Here is a 12,475-nt window from a genome sequence, read left to right on the forward strand (position 1 = left end):
GAAAAGACGAATAAATTGTTCGATTTTTATTGTAATTTTGCGGGAGAGAATAAAAATTAATTTCGACTTATTTTCTTTATGAACGATTTGAGCGATGAGTTTATTAGACTAAATTGGCTTAAGTTACAAAAAAAAGAAAATCTTCATAAAACTTACCTACCTGGATCAAAGCTTTCCAGTAAACTTTTCAAGCTTTCATTAGGATATTTAAATGGCGGAATATCGACGAATTATTATGTAGGTGTACCACAAACCACAAGTCAAAAGAGTTATTGGCAAAGTTGCTGAGCCATCACTCTGAGATAATTGCCTATTTGTGTAAAATTAATCGCTTTTTCGCAGAATAAATTATGAAGAAGATTCAAAGAGCTTTTGAAAGCTTTGAAGATATTTTCAGCTACCCCCTCTTTCCACGAAACTTTTGTGTTTTTCCCAAACAATCCTCATACTAAATCCGGAAGAAGAAGCTACAAATAATCACAGCTTACACATCGTATGATTTCGGTGTGTAAAAGCAATGTCCTGGTGGATCAATATGTAGGTTATTAGTCTTCCATTTTACTTTCCCACACTCCGCACATTCTACTGTAGAGAAGTCATATATAAAGTCTTGGAGAAGAAGATTCTGAATTGTTGAGAATGCAATCACTGCCAATTTTCCTATTTCTCCTTCCGACAAAACGAATTGCCCGAAATCTTTTAGTCCTTTCAGTCCAACGGAGGAGAGAAAATCTTTTTTTTCCCATGACTTTCCCGCTAAAAGTTTCTTGGCATCTGACAAGCTGTGGCAATATAAAACAATTTTATCTCTTCGGAGAATTCTTTCTGTAATCCGATTCGCCTTGTGATTTCTTTATATCCATATATATATTCCAAACCATTCCTTTGGGGGCCATTTTTAATCCTACAGAGTAGCAAAGGTCCTGGAAGGCACGAAAAAAAGGAAGGATGACATGGGTTTCAACAAAAAAAAAATAGAAGAAATTTCCTTTGAATTATTGACAAACAATTTTATATCCTTCATTATATGTTTTTCATTTTCTCATTTTTTTTTTATATAAACAAAGGTTTTCTTTTTCATCTCATTTTGGATTTCTAAATTGAGAATACAAAGTTTTTTCAATAAATTATTGTTGTTTTTTTTTCATATAATTATTACATTTATCGCTATTTTCATTTTTTTTGCATGTTTCTTAAATTAAAATATTGTTTTCTCTGCAAATACTTTTTTAGTGTTTTCCTTTTTTTCTTGTTTTTACTGTAACTCCAATAAATATCGATAAACTCCATTTTTTTAGGCCTCTAAATGAGGAAATTTCTAATATTTTTTCTCTTTCATTTTACTTTTTTTTTTCTTTAAATTACAATTCTTCTCATGAAATTACTTTCCATTAGGGTTTCTTGCTGCCAGTTCTACTGCAAAAATTGCTTTAAATTCGACCATAAAATGTTAATCTCGCGGTATCCCCAAAACACACAATGTGTGGGTTTCCTCCACACATTTCATTTCACGTTAAACATTTCCTTCAATTTGTTTTTTAAATGCATTCTTTTCAATGAGGATAAATTGCTAAAATTTCAATCCGAAATGGCGGAATTTATGATTAATTAATTAATTTATTTAATTCTTTAAATTGTCAATTGAAAAATATTTTAATACCTTTTTTAAATGCTCAAATAATTGTTGCAACAGAGGTAAATTCTTTTCATAAAATACATTTTTTTGTTCATTTCGGACTTAAATTTCATTAATTTCTCCCTGTTATTGTTATTTTAATTTATTCATTTTTGGGTTTTTTATTGGTTTATTTATTCCTTCCATATTTCACTAGATATTTATATTGGTTTTTTGAGTTAAAGTTTACCTGTCCAAAGGTGACAAAAAAGTGAAGGACAAGAAAGATGAGCTGCCAACACTTTTACCATCATTTTGAAATAGTTTTTTCTTTGAGAATTTCTCCTTCAAATTGAGTAGGTAATATTTTTTTTTTCAAAGTATGATGTATATATTTTTTTAAATACGTATTAATTTCCATTTTACTTAATACTCTCAATTTCTTAATTTTTTCTTTGTCTCACTAAAATTACTAATACTAAAGTTTACTAAATAAATTTGATTATAATTAAATATTTTTTTTTTATATTGGTATTCTATCAAGAATGTGATTCAAATGTTTTTTTTCTTTTTTTTTTGGTTATATATTTTCACCTTCGAGGATCCTTTGACCCCATTATTTTTCCTTTCTTATTTTTGGTCTGTGCCATTTAACGATGCAATATTTGAGTTACAATTTTCAATGTATCATTTTATTGTTTAGCAATATATTATGTTTTATATATATTAATCTATGTATGAAATTTATTTTCAATTGTGTTGTGTACACCCTCAATGTGCCTCCGCGAGGGGTATCCTTTTGATTTTCCTTTCAATTCAATAATATTACTCTACATGATTCAACTTACACCTACATGGGTTATAAATATAAAATTCATTTGAAATGAATCAATAATATATAGGAGAAAGTTTTGCTATTTAGCTTTGAAAACAATTAATAATAATACGGAGGAGGTACTGAATTTTTATAACAAAATCAGACTAATAACAATTAGATTTTTTCTTCTTTGTTTCATAACCCTTTTTTGTTTATTTTTTCATGAGCTAATAATATTGCATTATGCAAATAAAATATATATCAAATATTATTTTTTAAATTTGAAGTAATTTACTCTACACTAAGAAAAAGAATTTCATTCTCTTTCAGCCACACTCTCATTCCATTTTTTTTATAATGCTTTTACATTTTGTCCCTCCCCAACACACATTCCCACAAAGAGATTTTACCTTTAAATGCAGAAATACAAATCTATATTTTATCTATTTAAATAGAATATCTTTAGTATTTTTTCTTTGAGTTAGAGTTTTTCTTTCGTTTCGTTTTTTTTTCTTCTTTAATTTTCTACCCATTGCCCTCTGCAGCTGCCCTTAAAACGTTTTTGCTAAATCTAGAATTTTTATTTTATTTCTTAATTCTTCTTTTTTTTCTTATAAGGAGATGAGTAACAAAAATATTAATCTTGATAAGATATTCTCTTTCACAATCTTTGGTTAAATTGTAACACTCTCCGTGGGTTTTTCTTTGCCCTATACACCCCCACACCTCTAGAGAGAGAAAGGAAAAAGCAGATGGAGGAAGAAATTATAATTCTCCAGCATCATGTCAATAAAATAAAATCTTGTAGCTTTGGCACTGTTTCCGTGTTTTTTTTTCCTCAAAAATTAAATGAAAGTCATCATTCTCCGCACATAAAACCTCCACCATAGCTGAGAATTTTATTGTGCTAGGAGCTAAATGCCTCTCAGAAAAAAAGCATCAATAAAATTCATCTTTTATACTGTTTGGGCTTTTTTGTGTTCACCCAGAGAGCACTCAAAAGTGACTTTCGCAATTAAAATCGATGTCATTCGAAAAAACATAAAAGGGATATATTGTACGTCGGAATCATATTTCTACCTGACCTGTTTGCAAACAAAATATGAATTTTAGGGGAAATTGGGCATGGTTCATAAAATTCAAGAGATGTTTCAAAGTTGAAATAATATTGCATTATATAGGCTTGAATAGCAATTAAGGCGAATGACCTCTTTCAGGACTCTCTCTCTCTCTCTGACTATACACTTCATTTGCCATTCAACACTCCTTCGTCTTTGAGATCTCAAAACCATTTTGTATTCTTAAAGCTCACTCGCAAATTAACATACGTCCCCTTTAGGCAAATATTCTATTTTACATGATGCTCTAGAAGTTTTAAGATGGTTCTCATTGCCAGTCTTTCATTACAAATTAATATTTTTTTGTACAATTAGAAATTAGAATTTTTATTAAAAATTCTGATAAAATAAAAGCTAAAGCAGAAGCTCCATCAGTAATGAGGGGTGAAGATCTGAACATTTTAATTCACATTATCATTGCTAAAATACGAATACCTTGAAACTGAATAAAAACCGAAAAACAAATTCAATATTTTCTTTTTCTTTTCTAACGTATGAGTTTTTTGTTAAAGGAATGTTGAATGTTTTGAATAAATGTGTACTTCCAGCCACTGAAGAAGAGCCGCTATTAGGCTCGAAAGCTTTAGCTTAAATTGCTGTTTTTCCTTGGGTGAGCGGGAATTTCCTCTGACGAACACCGGAAGCCTTTAACAACAAATTCAATATTTTCGACTTGAATTTACTATTTGTTTATTATTTTTTTGTTCTTTTGGGGTTGAATTAAATATTTTTTTAGGTTTTTGTTCCTCAATCTGTAATTTTTTAGGTACGAAAACCAAATAATATTTTTCTGCTTGAATTCAGTCTTTTTTAAGCTTTTTAGTATCTCTAGTCTTGAATTTAGTACTTTTCGGTTTAATTTTACTATTTCTCGTCTCAAATTTAGTACTTTTTGCGCTTGAATTAAATATTTTTTAGTTTTTGGCTCTTCAAATTGGGCCTTTGTAGGACTAAACAGAAATCTGAATAATATTTCCAATGATCCGATTAATTTCATTTAGAAAAACACCCCTTAAGTTTAATTTCATTAGCTGGATTTTACAAAAGGTTATGTTTAAAAAAGAACTACGGAATTTCAAGAATTTAATATTTCACATATTTCAAGATAAACTTCAGAATAAAAATTAATATTTTATGTAACTTTAAAGAAATAAATAAAATATTTTATTCATAAATTTACGAAATCTTTAAATATTTTCCAAAATATCTTTAAGTTTCTAAAAATATTTTAGTAAACGCTCGTCAGAGAACCTTCTCACAATTAAATAATTTATTCAAAATATTTATTTATTTTTAATTTTTATTCTGATTTTCTTTACTTAAAAATTTTTTTTTAGCAAAATATTAAGAACTTAACAAATCCACCATTTTGTCAAAACTTTCAAAGCAACATGCCTTTAAAATGATCTCTTTTTGCTTCTCTTTTTACAAAAAGCAATATAATACACCAAGAAAATGCCATGGAAAAGTAGGGCTGTTACGAGAGAGAGAATCAAAGTGAAAAGCTCTGATTCTACGCAGTTGAAATTAAAATTACTGGAAAATGCTGATTTATGGGGGAGAAAATTTTAATCTGTTTTCCAGGAGCGACGTTCATTATTTCATAGGTATGAGATTCCATCAATGAATCATTCAATTTATCATGATGGCTCATCGCAAAACAAACAACCCTTATGTGACATTTTTTCCCCATAGGGCTTTGTGGGAAAAGCTCCTCCCCCAACGCGGTGGAGCTTCCGTTTTGGGAATTTAAAAATTTGTCAGAGTCAGCCTTCATTGATAAGCGCGTGTTGTGATGAATAAATGATGCAAATGGGGGAGGGGGAGAAAAAGTTCAGCATCATGGCAAATTGTGGAGGAATTGCCAAAGTGCACAGCCTCGAGAGAGTCTCCTTCATCACACAAAAGGATCCATTTTTTGTGATTTTTTTCTCCGTGACATTGACAGATCTTAAACAGCTGTCAAATAAGTGCTGTCAAGGGCACTGTCAATGAGATGTTAAAAAATGTGGGAAATTGTATAATGATAGCTTCTGTGTGATGCGGAATAATCTCTACTCAATATCAAAGGCCGGCTGCAATTCCCATTCGGTCGTAGTCACACGTGTACTGTCGATTCTTATTCTAACACTAACCTAATCCCCGGGTCAGACATTCATGGCGTAAAAGACGGCACCCGTTGCAGCGGCTGACGTGGTAGTCGTGACTCCTGACGTTGTTGTTTGAGCCGTTCCCGTGGAGGTAGTATGGGGTGCACCTGAGACAGGTGACATGAGTGCACCATTGCCGGCATTCACGTCACCAGGAGGTGCACTTGCTGCCCCCTCGGGAGCACCACGCTCAATATACTTCACAGCACCGCCTGCACTGTCCTTCTCCTGAGGCCCTGGCGTCACATACGCGTAATTTCCCGGACGACGTGGGCGCGGGAAGGACGCGTAGTTGCTGTGTGCAGCACCCCCACGTCCCGCCACCACATGCAGCTGCATCCCCGGGAGTGGGTATCCCATGGGAACGCGAATTGTCTGCTGTGTCACCTGCAAGTACACCAAGTTGTCTGTTTCACTACGCCTTTTCACTCCGCATTTTTTTTTCTTATTTTCTCCTCCATTTTTTATTGATTCGAGAGGATTTTCTTTAGGGCAACATTAATGAGGTTTTTTTAGAGTTGCATTCCCCCGGAAAGAAAAAGACGAAATACATTGTAATCTCTTGTTAAAATCACGAATTTAACTATTTTTATTAAAGATAATGAAGTCTTATGAAATGTTTGAAATTTATTAGAAAAATGAATGCAACAGAAATCATATTTAAATTAATAAAAAATAAAGAAAATTGATTTTCTTGTTCATGATTTATTTAAGAATTGGGTCTTATCTCCATCTCAAAAGCTCTTTGAATATATTTACTTTCGTATACAAGTAAACTTTTGTAGTAGAAACTCTTATCTTCCCAACCCTGTGTGATAGAACATAAAAGCTCTCCTAATCTTATTGATTATAAAGTCTCTGCAGTCGATAGAAGTGATTTTCTTTTATCTCTGCTTTTACGTAGTGCACTGCTGTCTGTAATCAAAGGTCTTTGCGGTGCCGATAGAAGCTACCATGAAAGCTACCAAATGATTAGATTTTTAATTAACAAATGCATTACTTTTCATGTAGTTTTCAGACCTTTCTTAAAGCTTTTTTTTTCCAAAAACTTTAAAATAGTAATTCAGGAAAAATTAAAAGTGCAATTTAATTCCCTTTTAAAATACAATAGTCTTTAATTTCAATGTAACTAAGCACGCTGAGAGCTTTTACCACACTCTTATGAAAGACATGAACTTAAGACATTGAGTCTCATGTTGCAATTCAGCTTCCGCCACAAAAAGGTCAAAAGACGCGATGGGAGCAAATTTATGACTTTGGATATAAAAACAAAGATAGACTTTCCTAAGAAATTCACTATATTTTGCCAGAACTTAAAGCCAGGGACTTTTAAAGTCTCTGTAGGTTATATCAAAGAGCTTTTAAAAGGGAATTGCAGAGCTTTTTCAATCCTACTTGATTTTATTTTCTGTAATATCTTCCAGAGGCGTAGCCAGGGAGGATGTTTTGGTGGAGCTTAAACACCTCCTGAAAATTCAGGATGTTCAGTATTTTCTTTAGAGGTGAAAAAATTATTTTCACGTTAAAAATTACATTAACAAAAAAATGGCGTTAAAAAATGATAAACTATAAAAGAAATGTCAAACGTTAGAATGAATTGACAGATACTGTCAAACGATAGAAAAGAAGTTACTTTTTTTTCTTGAAAAAATTTTTAAAAAAAATTGACAAACTTGGTGCCAAATGAATTGTTAGACGCTAAAAAGAACTTCAAACGGTATAAGACAACGTCAAACATTAGAAAAGAATCTTTTTAGTCTTTTTATTAATACTTTAATTTTTAATTTTTGACAATTTTTTTAACATTTGACGTTTTTTTAAGGTCTGACGTTTTTTTTAGACCATTTGAAGTTTCTTTTAATGTCTGACACTTTATTTGGTACCAACTTTGACATTTCTTTTGTTCCATTGAAGAATCTTCTCTAATTTTTGACAAATCGCCATATTTGACATTTATTTTCCAATATTTGACGATTTAAATAAAAATCAAAAGAAAATCTCAGAACATTTCCCTGACTGGATATCTGGCTACACTCCTGATGTCTTCGAATCAGAAGAAAAGGTAACATACGATGGAAGATTTCAATATTGAGAAAATAACATATCAAAAATATCTCAAGAGTTGTTTTAAGGAATATAATTGAAGGAAAAAAATCTTTTGAATTTTTTCTCATAAATCGAGTTATAAATAAACTGATTTTTTTTTGAGAAGGCTGTAAAAGGTCACCTTGACATATACCATCATGAGTTTTTGCCGGCAATTTGTCGTAAAATTGGGAGGGAAAGGGAACTTCTTGGGAAATTGCGAAAAACTTAATAAATTATTCAAAAAGTCCCCACGAAAGAGGGAAAGAAATACTTTTGGCAAAATACCAAATGGGATGGTTGCGCGACACACGCGAGTTTATGATTAAAATATTTAATAAGCTATTGCCAAAAGGGAAATTATTTCATCTCCGCATGGGTAGTTGAGTTTCCAAAGTCTTGAGATTCCATTCGATATGGGCATATTGTGATTTTGGACGCACAACCACCCCCCCAGAAATGACGAGCAATTTTTGGGGGGAGGAGGGGAACTCTGGTGGTGGTGATGATGTAAAATGGAAATGATGAAAATTCACTTTGGGGATGGGGGAAAAAGCTCCCTCTCTCTCTTACCTGTTGATACTCGAGGCGCCTAAACTGCTGCCCGGGAATTTGCTCGTTACTCGTTGCGTATCTGGCAAAGGATTCGGTGTTATTGTACGGAATGAGCACCATTGTTTGGTGGTAGTTCCTAAGTGGTGGTGGGGATTCAGGGCGACGTGTTGGGCTCCTGGCGAAACGTCCATACTGCTGCTGCTCCACAACACTGTGGCAATTCTGATAGATTGTTGCCTCCTGATGCCCATGGAAACTATGTCGTCCATGGACATTTGGGAGGTGATTGAAGTAGTTGCTATTAGTGGCAACAACCTCCGTTGAGGCAGCACCCCCCGTGCTCTGACTACGTTGCAATTGCTGCTGCTGCGGTACTTGCTGGGATTCCGAAAAGTATGGCCACTGTGTATTGGAACCCGTAGTCGTAGTCATTTGCTGCTGCTGCGACGTAACCGTGTGAATGATTGCATTTGTTGGGTGCATCTTCTGCAGCAAATGTGGCGGTGGGGGTTGTTGAATTGTTGTATGGGTCTGCTGAACAACTTGTGTTGTCTGCAAACAATAGAACACAATGGTACCAAACAAATACTTGAGGAAAATTCACGAGATAAAAATTTTTTTTCATAAAAAAATATTTTTCTTTGTAAAAAAAAAATTCTCCGTGAAAAAAATCATAAATAAGTGAAAGAATATAGATGATTCCTATATAAGTTTTCCTATTGCACTTGTGCACTACCCTAAATTTCAGAGCATTTTCTCGTCGAGACAAACAAGAAGGGTTTGCATGCCAGACAATGGCTCCACACCAAAAGTTATATACATTTTGGAATAAAAGTTGGTGCAGTGCCAAAGCATGACAGCGAAAATTTAGGTAAATGGTGAAAATACTCATTTTCTTACGAGCTGTCTGCCTTCCCTCTGGAACTAGCACCAAAAAAACATTACAATTCTACTGGAAGGAAGTGCAAAAAAATATAACTTTGGAATAAACAGAACATTTCAAAGTGATTAAGTGGATAAAGAGATTACTTTTCTTAGGGGGTATTGATGCCAAAAAGAATAAATTTCAATTTCGAACTTGCGAGAGAAGTTAAAATTTATTAAATTGCACAAAAGCTTCAAAATATGCTGTCTGCTTGCGAAAGATAAGAGCTCACGGGACAAAAGCAAGTTTTTGTTCTATACCTAACTTAATATGGAAGAGTAATAATTCCGTAATTTCACATTCCTCATACTAGAATAGGTAGTGCATTAGATGGCGCAATACATTAAAATCATTCAGAGTCTGTAGGGAGCAGGTTTATCAGGGGCGTAGTTAGAAATCTAGTGAAAGAGGTGTTTTTCAAACTTTTTTTTTATCTTAAAGATGTTGAAAATAGATTTGAAAAATGATTAGACATTTCTCTTCTAACGTTTGATGCCATTTTTAACTGTTTAACAATAAATCTTCTAATGTTTAGAGGTTCAATGATAATTTTTTTTGACTTTTTACTATTATTTTTATCGTTAAACATTTGTTTTTTAACGTTAAAAAAAACTCTTCTTACGTTTGACGATAGATTTTTTTTCATTCGACGTTTATTTTAAACGTCTGACGCTTCTTCTTTAACGTTTGGATTTTTTTAAAACAATTGAAATGTCTTTTAACGTTTTGAAATTTCTTTAAGTGTTCTTCGATTTTCTCTAACGTTTGACGTTCGTTTAAAACGTTTGACGTATTTTTTAACCGTTATGTTTTTTTCTTTACCTTTTGACGTTTCTTTTAAAAGTATGCGCGTCATTTTTTTTCTTTAACATTTAACGTTTTTTTCAACATAAGAAATTTTCCTTTTTTTATTTTTTAATGTAATTAGTTGGTATACCACAATCGTGGCATACCAAGTATTGTAATCATCGGAAAAACCGACCATCTCAGATCGGGCTCAAACTTGGTATGAGCACGTTTTAGACATCCCACATTACGAAAATGGTGGTGGAAAAATTTTGATCCGGCCGGCCGGCCTGCCGGCCGGCCGGCCGGCCTCTGCGCCAAACTTTACCTTATAACTCGAGAACAGTAACAGATAGAGACTTCCGGTTTGAAGTTTTCTATAGAAATGTGGGTGTAAAATTTCATTTTTTCGCATTTTCAAAATTCAAAATGGCCGCCGTCCGCCATTTTGAAATACCCTGAACCACTTCCTTTACAGCTAGAGGTCTGAAATTTTAGTATGTTGTAGTGCTCAATGAGATGTTTTCATCAACAAATCATACTTGAAAATCGGTCAAGCGGTTTAGCAAATATGGCGGCCTAAAGCAAAAAGTGTTTTTTCAATATAACTCGAGAACGGCTTAACCGATTTTGACCATCTTGGTATCAAATGAAAGGTTTCAAGAAGCCCTACAACAGTCTAGAACATTCCAAGTTTCAAAAACATCCGCAAGAGGCGCTAAAATCGAAAACAAAAATTGCCTAACTTTAAGGGGCAATATCTCCGAACATCTGTTATAGATTTCCTTTAAATTTTGATATGTTGTAGCCTGACTCAATATCTTTCATCAGTCCGAAAATGAAGAAAATCTATGTCTCCGTTTAGAAGATATAGCCATTTGAAAAATTCTTGAATTTGAAAAGTTCTAAGAGCCATATCTCTTGAACGGTCTGTCCGATTTTGCTCAATTTGGTATCAAATTAAAGGTTTTGCAAAACTCTATAAATTTCCGAAACATAAGAAACCTCTAGAACCATTCCTTGTGGACAAAAAGTGCAAAAAACTGTTTTGGTAGAACAAAAATCCGCCATTTTGTGTTCTGGAGGTGACCTTGAAATGTATCGCAATATACATCAGATTATAGCTTATTTCAATAGCTTTCCATAACTAGTCAAGAAATTTCTGTAGGTCTAATAGAACTTAAGATATATGCATTTTAATCTGTCAAATTGCTTAATTTTACAAAAAATCGACTTTGCCTACTAATACTACTCACAAATTAAATTACAACGCATAGACTGACCCATCCGCGTTGTGGTATACCAACTCTAATAACTGGACGCGTTATTTTAAGTATGAAAATAATTTGTTTCGGTTTCTACGAAAAATCTTTAAAAGTTCCCGAGCTTTAAGGCTGTGTTTTAGCACTCGAAGACTCATCATGGCTACACCCCTGAAATGTGCCATGTAGTTCCAACACATAATGTATTGCAAGAAGGATGATGACCCCTCAAGACTTGGCATTTTGAATAGGACATAAATGTGATTTTCGACAAAATGGATGAGTTGCTTATTCATCAGAATTTTCATTAGGTCAAACCACACAAAACACCGCACATCCTGCTATAAATTATAATCATGTGCAGTGAAAAGGGGTGGATAACCCAGATTGGATCCCATTAGAGGTTTATTAACACAAAATTATGCATAATGTTTGAATCGGAGAGAGTAAATTTTCTTTAAAGTTATATTTGAGAAGTAACGCCACGAATAGTGTTCAAAATGGCGTGCAAAATGGCGTCCAACATCACATACAAAATGGCGTCTTATAAGAAGAGTAAGGAATAAGCAATTCCCACATAGAATCTTACTAAAATGTATTCAAAGAAATGTTCAGAAAGTTCTTAAAGCTTCCCCAAAAAGTCGTTATAAAGCTTCTCCACCAACATAAAATAGGGGGAAATGGGGCAATTTGTTAGTTTTTTGGGAGAAACATTTTCCTGATTTTCCTGAAAATATTTGAGTTTTCTCATGACGACTATCTTATAGGAAATTTTCCGGGCTACAACTTTGTCTCAGACGATTTTTCTCTATCTCAACGGGAAAATGCATTTTCAGGCCATTTTCCAAACCCTTCCAAATTTGCCTGTTCCAAAAATCCTGGGGTAAAATGGTTAATTGAGTTTTTTGTTCGCTAATCTTAATTTAATGAAATTATTTTAGCAAGGCACTATAATATCTATTGGGAATGAGAGATTTGTATACCAATCAAAACTTTTTTTTAATAAAAAAAATACAAAAAATTAAAAAAACGTTAAATTTAAGAAATTGCCTTTTTTATTTTTTAAATAATTTTATATTAGTAATAGAGAGTAATATAACATGCTAAATTATAAGTATTAAGTGTGCCGACTGGAAAAAAATAAAATAAATAAACAAAAAAA

The 12,475-nt window shown here is 32.9% G+C and overlaps 1 protein-coding gene across 11 annotated transcripts in view; it reads right to left on the reverse strand.

The window, feature by feature from the left end:
* Positions 1-610: 610 nt before the first annotated feature.
* LOC129793140 (uncharacterized) overlaps positions 611-12,475 on the reverse strand; it is a 41,557-nt gene continuing 29,692 nt past the window's right edge. For 6 of the 11 annotated variants that reach the window (XM_055832844.1, XM_055832835.1, XM_055832884.1 and 3 more), the window contains 2 exons: positions 8,359-8,892; positions 985-6,087 (listed from right to left, as the gene is read on the reverse strand). In XM_055832844.1, the coding sequence (XP_055688819.1) occupies positions 5,698-6,087; positions 8,359-8,892 (924 nt within the window). In that variant the 3' untranslated portion in view covers positions 985-5,697. The other 5 variants (XM_055832864.1, XM_055832906.1, XM_055832826.1 and 2 more) reach the window with 4 other exon arrangements.

The sequence above is a fragment of the Lutzomyia longipalpis genome, chromosome 1, assembly GCF_024334085.1.
Source record: "Lutzomyia longipalpis isolate SR_M1_2022 chromosome 1, ASM2433408v1".
NCBI lineage: Eukaryota > Metazoa > Arthropoda > Insecta > Diptera > Psychodidae > Lutzomyia > Lutzomyia longipalpis.